Below are 20425 nucleotides of genomic sequence, written 5' to 3'. Positions count from 1 at the left end.
TACAAACATTAATTATAATATGAAAATTACCTATAAATTAAAAACTAGCTACCTAGGCTATCGGCTAATGAACCCATGGAATATTTTAACACATTAATATTGTTTACATTTCAGTTTCAAAACATAGTTGTGCAATAGTTATGCAGTAGCCATTAATAATTATATTTTATTTAAAAATTTTATTAATTTTTCTTTTATATAATATTATACGAGTATAATAAACACTGAAAAAGAAATATACTTATATATTATATTATAATATTTAAAACAAAGAATTCATCAAAATGAATTTTTAGGCTGGAAAAATTCATTTTGAATTCATATACACCTATGCATACATATTTTAATTCAAATTTCTCTGATTTATGGAAAAAAATTTTAAAATTTAAAATAAAAATTATACAAATATTTAAAAAAAAAAAAACTATATCGCAATCAAAATATATAACGTTTTTACTTATAGAAACGTTATATTATTATTATATATTATAAACGTAATAATATTATTTAATTATAAAAAAAACAAAAGATGAAATATAAAATATTTCCGAGAGTAAAAATATTTTTTTATTGTCCTCTTTTTTTCTCGTTCAAAATAAGGGAGTCCAAGATAAAATTCCCCTGTAAATTTTATACATAGTATATTTTTCTCCTGTAAAAAAATTATTAATAAATCTCATATTTCTCTCAATTTTATACTGTCAAATTTCTATCTTGAACAGGTTTCATAATAATGCATTATAATGTATTATAATTAATTATATCTATTTTGAACAGAACTATATTATTTAAAACGTTCTGAATAATGAAATAATGGTAAAAATTAAAATTTGGAATACAAAGCATCGATGAAGATATTTAATTTATTGTAATGAACAATAACATTTTATTAAAAACGGTAAAGCGAAAGAAAAGTCAAACTTTTGTAATTCGTATTTCTGAAAAGATGCGTCTGTAAAAAGATAAATGTCATTCCGATATTAAATTTTTGTATTACTGAAAATGACAGGCTGCGGTCAATTTTAAAAACAAAAACAAATACAGGTACAAAACATAAACATAAAATATTCATAGCGGAAATTAATTTAAATATGTTAAATATCGGAAAAGAAATACAAATCCAGAGCAATATCGACAATTAGCTAAAAAATGAGAAATAACACTGACATATTCAAAAGAGAGGACAAGAGCGCAAATTACTTCCGCAGAAATAATCAAATGTTTACAAATGTTCATAATACATGTATGTACATATGTAATATGTGCCATAGGTTTGTAATAAATTAAAGTAAGACGTACATATATGTATATATTGGTATCAAAACAACATCCATGAACAATTCAATCTTTACCAAACCTACTAACAATTGAAATTCAGAATAGCGTTTATTTTAAAGGTTGATAAATTTAAAAAGTTTGTTGTGACTATTCTGAAAAATTATTATTGTGAATTCAAATTAAAAAGGTTAGAAAAATCTTCGATATGCAAGAAGGTCGATACAAATTTTTTCCTATAATTGTTGCTACAAAAATGAACATTTTTAAATGTCAAACCGTTATTGTACAATATGTTATTAATTCATTCCACTGTTTTATTTAAACAATTGATTTCCTCTAATTCAATTTAAAATAGATTATTTTGTTAACATTCACATATGTACATGCAATAACACAAAATTTTCATATATGTATGTATGGATTTGCCAAGAATGACATTTGTGGTTTTAGTTTTAATTTCAACTTTGTGAAAGTATTACTTCATACTTGTGTAGCAACAAGCTTAAAAATGATAATACATTGAAAGGCGATATTGAAACTACTCTAATTGAAATTTGTGGTGAAATTTAACATACATTCACCACATAAACATTTATTAAATTTATTGCTATTTTTTAAACATATGTACTTGACTTAAGAATGACATCTGCTTTTCCCCAGTTGTTTATTTACTAAAGTAATTTTAACATACTAAAATTTTTGTTTTGAGTTTTTCAACAAACTATTAAATGTTACGAAATTGTATATTTCAAATAAAAAAAAATTTTTCCTCTGTTTCAAAACTATCGCAGCCACTTCATAAAAAGATGGATCACATAGTTTGGATAGATTTAGAATTGACGGGATTGGAAATTGAAAAACATAAAATTGTGGAAATTAGCTGCTTAATTACTGATAAACAGCTGAATATTATAGCAGAAGGTCCTTTGCAATGCATACATCAGTCAGAAGGTGATTTAAAGAAAATGAATGATTGGTGCAAAGAACATTTTCAAAAAAACGGATTACTAGAGGCTTGTAAAAATTCAACTACCCGCGTTGAAGAAGCTGAGAAAACATTGCTGGCATTTTTGCAACAACACATACCGAAAAAGGTTTGTCCATTGGCAGGAAATTCTGTATATATGGATAGACTTTTCATAATGAAATATTTACCAAATTTAAATGAATACTTGCACTATCGTATAATTGATGTTTCTACAATCAAAGAACTATGTAGAAGGTGGAATCCAGAAATATATAAACAGGCACCTAAAAAAAAATTGGCTCACCGTAGTTTAGATGATATAAAGGAAACTATAGAAGAATTGAAATATTACAAAGAAAACTTAATTAATGTAAAATTATAAAAATAAAATCTAGTCATTATTAATGAAAAATTTTTATTTTTTCAAATTTTTTATTTGTAAAGATATTAAACTTAACTAAGTAAAATGGTGAAATATATTTGTGCAACAAAAATTTAGCGTTATAGTTATTTCAAATTATATTTTTTATAAACCACATGAATAAATATTTTAAGAAATATATTTAAGGTAAAAAATATTTTAAAAGATAACGAAAAACGTTGAATTATAAAAAAATTAATTACTCTATCACGATATGTTGTAAATATCTGTCATTCTACAGCAAAACCACAGGTTTCTTCTACTGCTTGTGTTAATTTATCATAAAGAAGCTGGTAATTTTCATAAGGGGGTAAATCAATCCGATTAAAGCAAGTGTGCGCTTTTGGTAAATTTTGAGTTGGCACATCAGCAGTTAAATGTATTGTAAATAAACGGGGTCCTACAGCACCTGTGCTACCTTGCAAAGCTCTGAAACCTTGTAAGGGCACACGAGATGAACCAGTCACAAATTGTAGTAATCGAGCTCGCATTTCCGATGGATATGATTCTACAATTTGCCAAAACCATATCACTTGTGGTGTTTCTTGAGTGCAATGTTTTAATCGTGTATGTGTTTTCCAGTCGTTAACATCAATTTGGCTAATACCACCAATTACTAATTCTAATTCACGTTCATCAAATGGTCGCAATAAATGATTGGGTATAAGTTCGCAAAAACCTTTTTGCAGTGCTAAAAACTGTTGCTCAATTCCTCTCATAAATCTGTAGTTTACATACAATTTCACATATTCGCGTTTATTTTCTTCTGTAACAGAAAGCGATGCACCACCAGGCTTTAATTCATGAATTTTTAATGCACCAAAACTGTTATTTTCTACACTGAAAGTAGAATCGAGTATTCCTGTTATGTTATTTTCTAATATCCATGTTAAACTTCGATGCAAATCTGGATCAACTACTTCTATGTCACTTAAAGTTATTGGCTTATTTAAAAGTTGTTTATAGAATGGCGTTGTAAATCCACCATCTAAACAATGACCATGAAAAACAGCAATTCCTAAAATACGTCCAACGAAATGAAAATAAGAAAGATGATCTGGATTAACTCCAGAATCCGGATTGATTTGTAAAGTATAATGATCGTCCCGACTGTATTGAAAAAGTCCATATTGGGGATTTAACATTTCGCGTGATAATAAATGTAACCATTCTCTAGCTACCCCGCCATAGTCTAATCCTTCTTCTCCTCTAAATTTTACCATTAATCTTTTTCGCATGTCTTTTGGTCGCATCTTCATAATCAGTCTATAACTCTCTTCAAAAATTTCGCTTCGTGACACTTCTAATCTGCAATGTCCTGATTGTGGTTGTAAAGCTTGTAATTCTGTTCTTAGAGCTCGGCATTTTCCTACGAGATCTCTCCGATATTTCGGCAATAAATCGGCTCCTTGCTCAAGAAGACCCTGAGGTAAATCAGCAGGAACATGCAAGGTTCTGTTTTCTGCTGTGGCAGGCGATTGTGTTTGTTGTGTTGGAATTGAATGATTCATATTGATTTCGTTATTAGAAGTTGAAGTTGATTGTATTTGCGCAATTTGTGGTATTATATTAACACGATTTTGTAAATTGGGCTGAATCGTATTTTTGTTGATTAAAGAATTTGACAGTGCTGATGAGCTTGATGGCAATGTGGTATTAGAATCAGACGTATTTATTTGTGGTTGTTCAGTATTGTTACTTACACCTTCAGAATTTAATCTCCTTATCATTTGTAAAATGTGTCCATTTAATCGGGGATCTGTAAATTGTGTAGTTCTGTTGTTGTGATCAACAAAATAGATCCGACCTGAAGCTGTACGGCGTTGTTCCCATCCACTTGGCAAAGGTCCAAGTTGAAGATTTTTAGCATCAAAATCCCTAGGAATCCTGGGATCATGCCATGTTGAAACGCCAGTTGGAATGTGATAAAAATAAACTTGACCTTGCTGAGTTGTTCTCATTTCATAGCTAGGTGGTAAGTCCATACATGGTCTTGCTGTTCCTGTACCATTGCGATTTGTTCTACTGTTACGGGAAGAACGTCGGCGAACTAAGTCCTCTAAATTTCGAGAAGTTCTCCTTAACCTCTGTGAATTATTTAGATTATCATTTGCATTTGTTTTATTGATATGGTTCGAAACTTGAAGTTGGGGCTCAGTTATGTTTAAGTTTGATACAAGAACATTTCCATTTCTGGCGGAAGCTGTACCATTTTGAACAGCATTTGAGTCATTATTTTCTCTGGCAGTAGAAGGCGAATTAAATGATGTAGTGGCTATGTTCCGTTCACCACCATTTCTAGCAACATTACTTGTAATTGATGAATTTAAATTTGATGCTCGACCGGGAGACTCAGTTGAAGAGTTATTAACAGCCACTCCATTTTTTGGCGTTTTATTTTTGTTAGAATTATTTTGATTTAATTGGCTTGAACTAGCAGAATGAAGAAAATTCGAAGAAACAGATGAGCCAGGACTTAAAGCTCTGGCGGAAATGCTACAAATTTCATTGCCTGAAAAATTTCAAATGTTTTATTTAAATAATAATTTTACAAATGTACAAACGCAAATTTCAGCTTTTTGTAGTGAATAAATTTTTTTTTGTTTTGAATTTTAATTTTAAAATTTTGGTAATGATTCAGAAGATAAGCTCATATGAAAAAACGAAACCTGATGAAAATTTAAACTTAAGACACTAAAAATACAAACGCAGTTCTCAAAAGGGGGTAGAGAAGACCTTTAATGCCTACTTTTTCAACTCAAATATAAAGTTGTACAATAATTACAGTAAAACTACAAAGTAAAATTATTATAGGTACTTACCTACCCACTTAATTATAGTTAAAAACATTAATATAACTATAATGAATAGTCTGTGATAGACAAAAATAAATTTATGCATTTTGCTTTGCAAATTAAATTGATTAGAAAAATTAGAAGAAAAATTTTTTTTAAATTGTTTAAAATAAACAAAGTTCAACTAAACCTAATGAAAAATTGAATAAAAAATTGAATTTCGAATATTAAAAAGTTTAAAAGCTATAACTTGGATTTAATGAAATGCAAGATAAATTGATAATTTACTTATGATTAAAATTCTCATTTGATATTTTTATTACCTTGATTTGAACTGTTGTTTGACTCTTTAATTTGTTTGGTACTAATAATTCTATTATTACCACCACTTGAGGTGGACATCGTTGCTATATTGTCTTTAATATTTTCTGAATTTAATCGATCCGTTTGATTGGTACTCTCTTTGTTGGAATTTAAAGTAAGTTCAGTCGAACTTCTTGGTTTTGCGCAAACTAAATTTGCATTACTTGCGGAATTAACCATATTTGAATTTTCTCCCTCTTTTGATGCTGAACTGGGGGAATTCACAACCACAGATGGACTGGATGATGGTCTGTTCCACTGTGAGGATTTGGTCACATGATTTACATAATATATGCGTCCATTATCAGTACGTCTCTCTTCCCAACCATCTGGCAAACTATCTTCGGAAGAGTCGCCTTCTGAAGGACCCAAAACATCACCTCCAGGTCCAACTACAGCTAAAGGATTACCTCCGCTACATGGACCATCTCTAGACATTAACGCTATTATAATCTGTCCTCGCACTGGTTCTGTATCACTAGACGTGAGTTTACGTAGATCTAACCTTTGATATCCAGCATCTTTTAATCTTTGAATTGTGCTAGCAGGTATACGAACACAGCCCAAAAAGCCGCCACCCTTTCTGATTTTTCGATGATTCCAAACCGTGATTGTAATTCCATCTCCGCGACCAAGATATAAATCGTAATTATTATTCCACTTTGGATCCACGGATGCTTTACATGGATCAGTTGTATATACTTGACCAGTTCCGTCAACAGATATTTTCGCGAAAGGATCTGGCAGTCGAAATAAATCTTTACGAACTAAATTTCTTGCACACAACACATTTATTCTAATTTTGTGAGATCCATTACGGCGTTGGAACTCCGTCTTATTCATAATTTTTATTAATTTCTAATTTTTTCGAATTTTAAAGCTTTGAATATTTTTTACAAAAATATTAATGATAATTTCATGCTAGAATTTATTTTTTCGACTTTAATTAATGTGAAAGGAAATAAACACTACCACAACAAAATGACCGAAACTTCAAAAAATTTTGACACTTTGACATTTAAATTCAGAAAATTCTAAGTATAATGGTGAAAAACGAGATCTAGTGGGAACTTTTTAAAATATGTTCAACCATAAGGTGGAAACTTAAAAAAAGAAAACTTCAGAACTCTCGATTTTTCTAAATAATTTCAGATAATATATGAATTCTATATATTATCTGAATTTTATTCATTTCTATACATAAAAAAATATGTTGAAGAAAAATTTCATTATGACATAAGATCGCTAGGTCAGACGGTACTTAACACTTCTAAAAAATAATTTAATATTTTTGCATGAACAAGTTAAAAAGTTTGTCAATAGATGTCAATTAAAATGAGAATGTAGCTTTAATATTTTGACAATACATTTATTAAATGACATTAGGAATGTCAACTTATAGTTCCGTTATAGTATTTTTAAAAATTTAAATTTTACATTAAATTATTAATGAAATTATAGCCATAATTTTTATTTTACATGTATAATTTATTTTCCTTATATAATTTTCATTTTGAAATACTGATTCCATAAGAGATTGTTATACGTACATATATATATATTTCGAAGCGAGTTTTATGTTCACGTTGTCATTTCGAGATTTCGGGAATTCATAAGAAAATGATGTTTTGTAAGTACAAACGCTCAACTCTATAATTTATGTACATAAATGTATGTGAAGATATTTAGAAAAATAAAATTGAAATTACACAAAAAATTGGAAAAACTGAAAGCAATAATTTTAAACATATTAAAAATGTATTACGTGTATATGTAAATAATAACAGATGTGCATACAAATATAAATTTGCAAAATTATGATTACCTCTGAGACGATGCTTTGAATCTCGATCTGAATTCCATATATTTTTATTGAAAATGTTTTGAGTACTTAATAATAGTTGTTAAATAATCAAATATTTTTATTTTCAGCAATAAATCAAATCTTTTGAAAATTTTTGTACTTATGCAATGATTTTTTTTGTCATAATTTAAGTATGTACCTACATTTATGTATTTATGTATGTACATACAGTCAAGTGTACAAACAGTCCACTATAAGTACTTATAGATTCTGAATAATCTCTTAATATTATAAATTTTTTTAATCTAAAATATTCGCAATTATTTCCTTTAACTTTTGTAATATTCTTGTAGGTACATAGTCTGGCAACCTAACTATATTTATCTACATACATACATTTATGAAAAGCGAATCAAAAATATACGAGGTGCACATCCATTTTCATCGTAACACAAAAATTATATTACAGATCTTCGTCTATAGGAAATGTGAATTGAGATGTAACCATATTTAAGAAATCGATGTAAATTTAAATTTGCAAAGTACCACTAAGTAACTATTGATTTTTGTTTTCTTTATTACTTCAAAAAAATAATATAATAACAAAAAATTCCGAGTTTTGCTTATTGCAAAATACCTATAACGTGCATTATTTTAAAAGCAAAAATTTTTAATAGCATGATAACATACGCTTAGTAAAATACTTTTCGCGCCACTAAATACACAGATAAACGTTTTGGTTTTCCTAGGTATAATATTATGTACTTATAATATTAAATGGAGATCTAAATATGTACATATACATAGCTGTATAAAATAAATATTATTGTTTAAGAATTCCAAATTTTAAGTAAAAATTTAAAAAATTGATCATCTAATGCTAATATAATAATATTACATATTAGTATGTCGTCAGTAGAGAAATGAAAAAACATATGACACTTATACATTGTGATACGTTGTTATCACCATTGTATACTTCATATTCGATTCCATAAATAAAGCTATATTTCGCATTAATCTAACTCATGATTCAAACAACTTTTTTAAATAAAAACGAATTACATATGTTAGAATTAAACGTTATAATAGAATTCAAGGTAAATTATCCAAGGATCTATGTACATTATGCAGTTGAAAGAACATTACAAGCACGATATTTGAGAGAATGTTATACATATGTATATTATTCTATCCTTTACAAGAATAATTATCTTTTTATACGACGGTTATTATTTGGTTTGATAGCCATGTATCATTATCGAAAACCAGGCGTAATAGGTCTAATATCAATGCGGTGAAAATAATTTAGTCAGCAATATAATTTTAATTCTTAAACAAAGTATCATAATAATATGATTTTACATTCACCTAAATCTCTAAATTAGTGAATAAATTTGAACGTTAAAGATAATCTGAAAGAGTTTGTAAATTCTCATATAGTTTATGTTGATGGTAACTATCTTGATCAAAAAGGAAAATAATTAAACATTAATATTTTATTAATGAAAAAAGAAATACATTTAATGGACAATAATTCGCATAAAATATTGTAGTCACATAATATTTATTGAGGAAATAAAATCATTTGTAATAATGTATAGACAGGCACAATATCTTATATCCATATGTAATGAAGATATAAAATATATACAGCATATAATAGTATAAATTATTAATGATTATGTACAAAAATTCTAAAATGATTTACTTTTATAAAGATTATTTACAAATCTACATACATACTTATATGCAAAATGTTTTTTTATCAAAGAGATTTTCTGTTAAATTATCTTTAAGTAATCAAGAAATATGTATATACATATATGAAAGTATTTAATGAGTGCATGTGCTTTTTCGATATTATTTTTAAGAATGTATATTAATTTCTTTTAATTATTATTATTATTATTATTTATATTGGGAGTGCCACAAATAAGGTCCTCCCTTGTATTATATACTATAATCTTTTTATATAAATCATTCGAAATTATTTATAAAAGAATTTTTTTATGCTATATGATCTAAAAATAGAATTAATGAAAACTGTTGAGATCACCACCAACCATTCTCTCTTATATACATATATATATAAATGTACTTTATCGTATAGGTATTTTAAGCTATATATTACATATGTATAAGTATATATTCTTATATATATAACTTATCTAATAAGTGATGCCCCACGATATACAAAACATAAATTGTGATCACAAATAGGAGCTAAGCAGTATGACATTTTACTTTTTTTTTTCTTAATATTTTCTTTTTTACATTTGATTCCAAAATAAAAATATATAAACATAATATAAATTTTTGTTTATTTAGAAGAACTTGACATGGGCGAAGGATTTGTATAAGAGTTTTATCTCCTTTGATTTTCCAATTGTGGTACAAAATCGCAGTCAATCGTTTTAACTTGAGAAATTAATGTTTCATTATATATCGTGCGCAATATGAAATATCACGGAATGAAAATCGTTATGAAAATTCGGAAAATTTATTAATTAAAATTTGAATTATCTTTTTTAATAAAAAATTATAGTAATTTATAAACGGATTTGTGATTATTTTGAAATAAGTTTTGTATAAATTGAAAATACATATATTAAATTAAATAATAAAAAATATAAAAACAAGTTTTGTTATAAAATAAAATAATATTAAAAATAAAAAAAATTATGACAAAATATCATAATCAGGATTTATTGAATATGTCTTTTGAGAAATGCTTTAATATGGAAATGGATTTACAAACAAGAAAAATACAAAATTTAAGAACAAATCCATTTTTTAATGAAAAATTTAATAATTCTAATTATGAAAATGAATCTAGTAAATTTAAAGAAAATAAAACTTCTTTACTTGTTTTAAATTTTGATGATAATAGCTTAAGTTCAGCTGAAGAGCATGTATTAGCACCATTAGGATGTAGTGCAACATTATCTAGTAGACCTTGTTTAACATGGGCATGTAAAGCATGTAAAAAGAAAAGTGTAGCTGTTGATCGAAGAAAGGCAGCTACTTTAAGGGAAAGACGAAGATTAAGAAAGGTAATCGAATTTTTTGTTATTGTAATTAAAGTCAATCTCAATGAAAAAAGTTAATTTCAGTCATATACCTATAAAAATCAATTTTAATTAACAAAAATTTTAATATATGATTATAATAAGTTATAAAAATTTAATTTTTAATTTATTTTTATTTTACTATAATATTTAATTTTATTGTTACTATAAATTTAAATTGTAAAACATATAAATTAAGTTTTCAAATTTAATTAAATTGTACATTTGCGATTTTGTGCTTTAAACTATCATTGTTGGACATTATAAATTTTATCTGTTTTTAATTTAATATAAATAAATCAAGAGTGAAAGCAAATTAATTTTTTATGTTCACCTATAAAATAAATAAAAAGCATTTAATTACACTAATAAAATCACAATAAATCAAAATAAAAAAGAAAAATAGCAAAAAAAACTTCACTTTTGCTATAAAGAAAGTTTAAGCTTAATTAACTATACCGAAACAAATACTTTTTATAGTATAACAATTTAATATATTGTATAATATTTATGAGTTATTAACTAAACTATGAAATAAATTATTAAAAATATTACTAACGATAATAATTGTTGCAGAAAAAATTCCAATAACAAAACACACGCGTAACCCTATAAACGAGGCACTGAATTAAAGCAGTTTTGCAAATTAGAAAGTTTTATAACTTGCGCCCTGAATATTTTATTTATCGTTGTTATGATAAACGTTGTTTTAATAAGTGTTTATGTGTTTAAAAGCAACCTTTGATTGTTAATATAAATTTCATTTTTTTTTTTACTTTTTGGAAGTTGAGAGTTGTCTATAAAGTAGACTAGTAGGGAGTAGTCCATAAATGAATCAAATTCTGTTGGCAAGAATAAAGGCTAACCTAAGATTAACCTAAAGTTTATTTTGCATGTAAAAATGTAAAACCGCCATTACCAAAATAAATCTATTATGTTTTATATTGGATGCGTGAATTTGTGAGTGTTATACATACATCTAGATTCCGTCGAGTTTTATATTTAGAATGTTAGATGTTCTCTACAAAATACAATACTTATCTTTAAAAATTTTGCACATAATAATGAAAACTTAATTGTATTAACAATATAAATAATGTTACTTACTAAAATTACATGTAGTATTGTCTTTAAATTATTTAGGTATATGCAACCTTAGGAGTATGGGCCAAATTAAAAAATTTAGAGATCGCATGGCCTGAGTTAATTCTTGCAAGAAGATAAAATTTTTATAATAAAATGAAACTATTTCATTACAATTTTGTAAAGGAAACTTTGAAAACTGAGAAATTGAATTTTATTCCCAAGGCATTTCAGCATTTACCCATTAAATCATAAATATTTTATACAGAAATTATGCTATAGTATAACGAGCTTGATTCCATAGCGGTTTTAAAAAGCGAATGATATAGAAATAATTCTTACTTTTAGTTATCGCTTTTCATGCATATCATGCAGTTATTCATTTCATGCGTGATAACGTTTAGGTATCAACCAACCGTATGTGTCCATCAAAGAATTTCTTTGACTTCAATTTGCATTTCAAATTTAAAAATATTTCGTTTTGAGCGTGAAAGTGTTGTTAAAATGCAGGTCATTTTGTTTTTTCAAAATATAAGGCTACACAATATAAATAAATAATAATATTAATTATATTATTTATGCATATTATACAGTTTTCTCAAATTAATTAAAAAAAAAACCATTTTCTATTTTAGGTAAATGAAGCGTTCGAAGTATTAAAACGTCGTACTAGTTCAAATCCAAATCAAAGATTACCAAAAGTAGAAATTTTAAGGAATGCTATTGAATATATTGAGAATCTAGAGGATTTACTGCAGGTTAGTAGATTCAAACAAAATATAAAAAAAATTGTTTCATTTTAATGGAAACTTATATGTACATATATGTATGTTAAGGAATCATCACCGACCCGTTCGATAACGGATAATATGGATAATTTACATTTACGACCATCAGCACATGATTATGTAGTAAGTAATTTTATTTATTTAACTATCCTAGGATATATCATGAATTGTTAGTTTTTATCAATGATTAACACAAATACAACCTCGTGTTCCTTAAAATTCACAAATATTGATTATTTTCCTGTTTTTTAACTATTTTCATTGAATTTTTCATATTTCTGTTTAAAGTTAAATGCCACCTCCAAATTGTGAGAATATTGTATAAATAATTTAGCAACCTAATACTAATAAGCTAATTTGTTTAATAATACAAAATTGATGTAGTTTTAGTTTAAGAAATATTATACAAAATGTTATCACTATGAAACCATACAAAAAATTTATCTAGAAGAAAATCTATAATTATATTATAAAATGCGGTGAAAATTATATGTTATATTTTCTTTTAATCATTATGCGTAAAGCGCGCGTGGCATTATATTTAAGTGTCTTTTTGAAAAAACAAAACAAATAAACTAAAAATACTTAAGTATTAATAATAAAGGCTATAATATAAAACGTGAAGATATAAAAGCTTCACTATAAATTTTATAAACCAAATTTGTGAACAAATTCAACTATGTAAATATAAAATTGAAGAAACACGGTCGCATGTACTTGTACACATGTATATGTAGCTGTCAGATAATTTGTTTTTATAATAGGCGTCAAATTTTTGGTATCTCCAAAAAATGCACCTTCACAAAATTATGCCTTTATGGGCATATAATTTGAGTATTTAAGACTTTCATTATAAAAACTTAAATTTTCAACAGAGTTTTAAGTTAGAGATACGCGCAGAGTTAAAAAAAAGGACGTGTTTGAAAGCGAGGATAGATAGAGTTGACTTTATAAACTCTACGAATTGTTGATTATATCCGATATCATACAGACTCCATTAGAAATTTAAATTTTAGATTTATAAATATGAAATAGTTTGGGTTGAATTCAAATACTTCAGCTTGAATGCTTTTTGGCATATGGCCAAATTACTATTGATATTTTATGGCTATACTACCATATAAGGAAGGTTTCTGACCTGTTTCGACAAATTCTTTTCTAAATTGGTTGGCTAGTTTATTTTTCTTTTTTGTAAATATTCTTGTGCATATTATTGTTTACAAATTCATTGGTAATGTTATTAAACTTGTTTGTGCGAAATCGCCGCACTGTTTAATGAAGAAATCGGAAAATAAATTTTATTTTTTGGAATCTTCAATTAAAGGATAAGCTTCAGTGAATCGCAGTGACGCAACTGATCGGCCACTTACACAACTTTGCTCGTTACCATAGTCGCTTTCAATTGATTCTAAGAACTGACATCGTATTTAATAATGTTTAAATGTAAAACAAGTTATCCGCCAAATATGATTTAATGTACACTCTATATATTTTACATGGAATTAGCGTCATATAATCCATTATTGTTATTATCATAAAGTCATATCAAGTAATTTTAAATGGTTTATTGCTATACAATAATATTAATATTAATTCGAACCTTAAAATCACTTCCAAATACAAGGATTGAAATATGGTTGTAGTTTTATAAGTCAAATTTCAAAATTATTTTCCATTATCCCTGAAGTTGTTTTTTGTTTTTTAAAGTTTAATGTCATTTTGTGAATTATTTTAAATATAAATATTCCCTTAAGTTCTCTAATTCATGTAAAAAAGTTATACATATAAAAATTTTCTATACTAAATTTTTTAAGAAAGTAAAATGAAAAAAATCATATGGTTAACTTTTAGTACGCATACTATACGGTTCAGGAAGAAAGCCTATATTGTGGAACGATGCATAATTAATTCAAATTTTTCTCTCATCTATCAGAATCATTTTTTTTTTCCCTTCATTTTTTAATTTATTTTATTGCATTCATCAAGATTTTTATAATATTTAAAAATAGAATTAAATGAAAATTTTGATATTTTATCTTCATTTTTTTATCTTAAATTACTAGAGAAGATCCACAAACATACGTATACATACATATATATTTATACGTTTACCATAAATTCTGTGCAGATTCATTAGTAAAATTTTTAAAAAACAAATCGTTTAAATATTTTTTTTTTTCATTAATGGTTTTTGTTTTTAAAGTCACATATATAAAATATTTTATCATCACACAGAATGGATATTAAAAGGTAATAAGGGAAATTTGAATTTAAAAAAAAAAAGTTTTTTTTTGGAATTTTAACAGATGCATATTTTAGTCTCTCTATATGAACTTATCAACAGCTGGTTTACCAACTATACTTCGATTAAAATTGTAAAACGAATTTTCGCCATTAAAATGAAAATAACAATCTTTGCTAACTGTTATTCCTTAAGATTTATGTAAAGGATGTAACAAATATAAAGAACATAAATATTATAAATTCGAAACACGCCCCAAACGCGCAGTAAAATGAGGATGAAATAAAATTACCTTAAATGGTAAAGCTCACATATGTGAGATGAAAATTGGATATTAATCAAGAACTAAAGAAAAAATTTTGAACCCTTAAATCACAATAAAGTCAATAACCTAATTTTTCTTCCCCGTTTTAATTTAAAATTTTAATTTCATCAACGTCAAAATAAGAGCACACTCACTGAATAATTGTACAAATAGTGCAACAAATTTTATTTATCGTATAAGAAGACGTACCTTACGAACTAGATTCTTACCCAGATATAGCCCGTAATAGGAAATGTCCTTTTCAAGTTACTTAAAAGATCGCCTAATGAAGAATGCAATCGACAACATAATTATTAGTGTTAATAGCTGCACATTTAAAAGCTGTCAAAATTTGCACATTTTTGAAATCATAAATGATAGTTACATTTATGTACGATTTATAATAATTTATAGAAAACTTTGTTTCCATATCGATTGTAAAATATTGTTATACTATGTGGGGCATTGTTATACTTGTTGTATAAATATATACAGTCATCTCTGAAATTATTTGTGCATAGACAAAAATCTGAAATAAGAACGAAATAAAGCAAAATTAATTTTATATTTTATTTAAAATCAAAGTAAAATTGCAATACCTAACAAAATGTATGCCCCATTGCCGTATTTAATATTTTAGGAGCCGTTAGTATTGGAGGCAAAATGACCTGCATTTATTGACGCCCGTTTACTTAAACTAAACTCACAAGTTTCTATGAGGTTTTTTGTGAGTTGAGTTGAGGGAGTTGCGGGAGGCCAATCAATCTGTTTTTTACTCGTAAGCTAGAGGTTTTTTTTTGCATAACACCAAAAGTTCTCTTTATCATTAAAGTTGAGAGTCTGAGGGTTCAATAATATTTAAATATTTTTTCCAATTTTTCCTATAATAGGCCTTGTATTATAAACTTAAGTTATGTCTAGCAAAGTCCTTTTTTTACATAAAATAAACACTCGAATAATTTTTGAGATTGAAAAGAATGCACAAGAATTTTTAAGATGACTGTATTGTACGGATATTTAACTATGCATATATGATTCTATAGGTAAGAATCATATAACGTATTTTATTAACTTAAGTGGCAATGACATAAATCATCACTTTAAAATTTATTGCGATAAAACTGTTATTGATATATACATAATTCAGCAAATATAACTCATAAGCTGAATTGTGTCTTTTGTTATACATAAATACTATTTATTTTATACGAGTAATAATAATATTTATCCAAAATTTTCAAAAAGTAAGCAAAAACATTTTTGTTTCTTTATGCATTATGTATTAAATAACTAATAAGCATTCTTTTAAAGGTATTCATTAGTTTCATTTCTTATTGATGATGGGAATCCATTAAATAACTGAAGGCCCCTGTAAAAAACGTTGTTCTGCTTATTAGTGCTTTTGAAGAGTGGTAGTCTTAATACGCTTGTTGATCTTAAATTGTAGTTTACTGAGTCTCCCATATAAGGAACTAAATCAGATACTCAGATAACATGCTATTTTTCAGTTTAAATATAAAAACTGAAATGTTTAATTTTAGCCTCTGCTTTACTGATTTTCACTTTAATTTATCTAACATGTAATTTATTATTTGTTCTCCTACTACATTTTCAAAATTACTCGCATACTCTTCTTCTTTAAAATTTGCAGTCTGCATTTTTTAGCTTCACAACATATGAGTAGGAACGAAGAACAATTATCGTAATACAACAAATTCATTGTATTGTACATTGTTATTGCGCGTATATTCTGGATGGTTATTTATAAAGTCAGTTTATTGTTGATTTGCGCATCCTGCAGATCCTCGATTATTTCATCGCTAAATTTTTATTTCAGCGATATAATCTATTGTTAAATACCATGCATTTTATTTTATCTAAATTTAGTTTTAGCTTGTTCATGCATAGTCAATCAAATAAATTTTCATAAAGTCTTCATTAATTTTGATGCAAAACTCCTGGATTATAATAAAGTAGCTTATACATATTAATTTTCATTTATAGGAAGTAGAAGCTAAAAGTCTATTTAAAACATCTACTTATAACATTCAAAAATAATTAAGAATTAAATACCTTAATAGAGAAGAAATATCTAATTTGACATTAATTAGTATACTGGATTTTGTATAATAGAATTAAATGTAAAAAATTATCGTCATTCAAAATCAAATTTTTTATTTCCATATTATTTTCTTTTATTTATTATTTTGTTATGATTTAAAAAAATATTTATTAAATCACAATAATATTAAGATCGTGTATAGTTCAATGATCGGCCTATACTAACTAACTGACAGTATGTATACAAATTATATGTAAACATTACAGTGACTTACCTATATAAGAAACCCTCTTATACACGAACATAAATATAAATTTATATAAAAAAAATTATACACCATTATAAATATAATCATTTCATCCAATATTTATTATTTAAGAATTAAATTATTGCGTTAATAGAATTCAACAAAATAAGCCATTAAAAAAGTGTTGTTAATCCTAGATTTATTTGCAAAACAAAAAAATAAAAATAAAATACAAATTTAAAGAAAAATTATGAAATACTTAGTCTTTGATCTTTTATAGTTCTCATAATAATTTTTACTCTTTTAAACTATTTTCTTTCTTTTTTTTTTCATTATTAAACCGTCAAATATAGCTCATTTCATATAGAAATTATGATTATTAAATTTGAAAAAAAAAAAAAAAACTTTTCTAAAAAATTCTGAAAATTTTAATTTATAGAACATTATTATTTTCATTATATTCTATAATATTTTAAAGTTGATGTATAAAATTTATAAAAATTAAAAAAAAAACAAAAACAGAAAGAATAAAAATTTTAACCATTCCAAATTTTAGAATGTGTGAGGTCGAACATCTCTTATATAAAATAAATACAAATTGAAAATATTTTAACATGAAAATTTCAATACATGTATTTTTCGAAAATAATTTTTTGAAACACAGAAATAGGATTTTAAAGTAATTTACTTTTCATTTTATTTTATTTTTTATTAATGCTTTTAATTTCATTCCCTTTCTTATATAATATCTAAAATATATGCATATTATACACAAACATGTATAAAGAGAAAAAAATATAAAAGTAAAAATCAATCTATCAAAGTAACAACGAGACAAATTACTCTAAAAGAACATGACACCAAATTGCAGAGTCTAGCACGTAACGTTCTCGATGGATTTAAGAAGATTTCGTGTAAAAAAAAAAACAAAAAAAAAGAAGAGTAAAATAGAAAAGAAAAGTATATGTATGTATATGTATAGGAAAGAAATATTTTGTGACAAATCTGAGCATACAAGAATCATTTCTGAAATAATGTTAAAAATGTTCCTGATTATAGGTTGAAAAATTGGTTGATAAGTTTGGTTTTTTTTTTTCCTTCTATCTATGTGTTTTTATTTAATTCATATAGAAAAAGAGAAGAGAAGAGCTGGTGGAAGAGTTACAATTACAAATTGTCTCCTAAAAAATATAAACAATAAGGAAAACAAAAGTATCACTTAAAATTAGTCTAGAATATTACATAATAATTTGACATATTATATAGAGCTGCACAATTTAGGAGTTTTTCGAAAAAGAAAAATAATAATATGCTGAAAGATTATGCTTGTAATGTGTGTCCATTGTAAAGGCAAATAGATTCAAATAATAAATGGTTGATTAAATTATGAAATTTGAGATATTATACAATTAAGCGCAAAGTATAATTTCAACGTGAATTGTTGGATGATAAAACTCTATTAAGGTACCTGGACAAACCTCTTTCGTTGCAAAAGTATAGATAAACTGTTTTGTAGGATCAGTCAATTTAAATGAACATGTCACCTAAAAAATCAGCTTATCAGCTTATAATCCATTTTATTTATCAATTGAAATTTTAGATTCTCATTTTTTGAGACGGCTTCTGTTAAATTTGACTTATATGTATGTTGTAGAGCGAACTAAAATTTCCGATTTTTATTACGAATAAATGTATGTAAAGTGTTTTCTCATTCTCAATTATTGTACATTAATATAACTCATTTTTTGAGCACAAAATTAATTATTTTCATAAATTCAAATATGTATTTATATATATATTTTTTTTATCTAAAAAATTTCAAAAATGCAGTAATACTGTATTGATACACAATTCAGCAATTATAATTCATAAGCTGAATTGTGTATTAATGCAATATTACTGTAATTTTGAAATCAGGGCTTATTTACCTTTTACTCGTACATACTTTAAAAATTAGTATTAAAGAATCTGTATCGCTCATTGCCTGCCTCCGAACTTAATTGAATTTTCTTTATAGATAAAACGTTAGAAAAAAACTTCAATACATCCATTAGAATACAAGGCTTTTTTTCAATTCAAATATTAATATTATTGAAACAGCATATAAAGTAATGACCTAAACACGCTTAAATTGAAATGCGTATTCATATAGATGTTTTTCATTACGCTTATTAATTTAATATTCTGAATAAAAACAAATAAAAATACTATTTCAAAATAAGAGATCTAGTTCTTATTTTGAAATTCTTGTGAAAATAATATGAAACGCATTTAAAATTTTCAAAATATTTGAATTTTATAAAAGTAAAATAAACAAAAACAATTATACGGGGCGTTATAAAATATTCAAAAAAAAAATTTCATTCTCTATAGTAATTTCAATATTTTGCTATTATAATTATAAAGACTATACATATTCCCTGACATCCAAAATGCACAAATACTACCTATTACCTGTGATCCATATTATAAAATAAAAAATTTATACAAAATATAGCAAATTCCAAATTGTAAACAATTAGTTTTAAGTACGCAGTAAGAAAGCAAACAGCGAAGTGAAAAAATAGAGACTTACTTTTTTAGTACACGCTGAAACAGTGTTACTAAGGTTATGCATTAAAAAAATTTCACCAGGTTAAACCAATTTGTTTAGCACTTTCATGCCAGATTCAACGCTTTAACAGCTAAGCAGTATGTTTCTGAAATATAACAGTTAAACTCTATTAAACCTTTTTTTTACTTCATTTTGGATGTCACGCATATACATTGTTTGCAAATCTCTTTTTCAAAATAATATTAAATTTACGTATATTGCATATCAAAGTGGTGGGAATTCTTTATACTATGTATATATACAAGAATAATAAAATCTATGAAAATTATGTGATCGGGTAGTCATTTAAGAATTGAAATTGAGTCATTTCAGATGACTCTGCTGTGATTGCATTTTAAAAGTTTATTTGCTATAATTAACAAAAAGAATACATAATTGTTATTATT

General features: G+C 25.8%; 3 protein-coding genes across 3 annotated transcripts in view; 2 read left to right on the top strand and 1 right to left on the bottom strand.

Annotated features, from left to right (window-relative positions):
- The first annotated feature begins 1900 nt into the window (after window positions 1–1900).
- On the top strand, window positions 1901–2650 carry LOC129611685 (probable oligoribonuclease). Its single transcript, XM_055524951.1, has 2 exons — window positions 1901–1954; window positions 2070–2650. Exon 2 carries the CDS (start codon window positions 2085–2087, stop codon window positions 2625–2627), a length of 543 nt encoding a protein of 180 aa, XP_055380926.1. The 5' UTR covers window positions 1901–1954; window positions 2070–2084; the 3' UTR covers window positions 2628–2650.
- Window positions 2651–2891: 241 nt separating this feature from the next.
- Window positions 2892–6780, bottom strand: LOC129611683 (E3 ubiquitin-protein ligase Smurf1). Its single transcript, XM_055524950.1, has 2 exons — window positions 5785–6780; window positions 2892–5178 (listed from the first exon to the last, which is right to left on the bottom strand). The coding sequence occupies exons 1-2, from the start codon at window positions 6665–6667 to the stop codon at window positions 2897–2899; spliced, it is 3165 nt and encodes a 1054-aa protein (XP_055380925.1). The 5' UTR covers window positions 6668–6780; the 3' UTR covers window positions 2892–2896.
- A 3565-nt stretch (window positions 6781–10345) lies between these two features.
- Window positions 10346–20425, top strand: part of LOC129611993 (myogenic-determination protein) — a 29206-nt gene continuing 19126 nt past the window's right edge. Inside the window, exons 1-3 of the mRNA XM_055525433.1 lie at window positions 10346–10684; window positions 12418–12540; window positions 12619–12693. Coding sequence (XP_055381408.1) covers window positions 10346–10684; window positions 12418–12540; window positions 12619–12693 — 537 coding nt within the window. The remainder of the gene's footprint in view (window positions 10685–12417; window positions 12541–12618; window positions 12694–20425) is intronic.

The sequence above is a fragment of the Condylostylus longicornis genome, unplaced genomic scaffold (assembly GCF_029603195.1).
Source record: "Condylostylus longicornis isolate FDR11 unplaced genomic scaffold, ASM2960319v2 ptg000055l, whole genome shotgun sequence".
Classification (NCBI taxonomy): Eukaryota; Metazoa; Arthropoda; class Insecta; order Diptera; family Dolichopodidae; genus Condylostylus; species Condylostylus longicornis.
This window is presented reverse-complemented; position numbering and strand designations above follow the sequence as displayed.

What these genes read in the sequence shown, in the direction of transcription:
- LOC129611683 (XM_055524950.1), bottom strand. Translation starts at nt 6,667, where the DNA reads ATGAATAAGACGGAGTTCCAACGCCGTAATGGATCTCACAAAATTAGA. An exon ending in AAACAACAGTTCAAATCAAG is followed by an intron (nt 5,179 to 5,784) that starts GTAATAAAAATA and finishes GAAATTTTTCAG; the next exon opens with GCAATGAAATTTGTAGCATT.
- LOC129611685 (XM_055524951.1), top strand. Translation starts at nt 2,085, where the DNA reads ATGGATCACATAGTTTGGATAGATTTAGAATTGACGGGATTGGAAATT.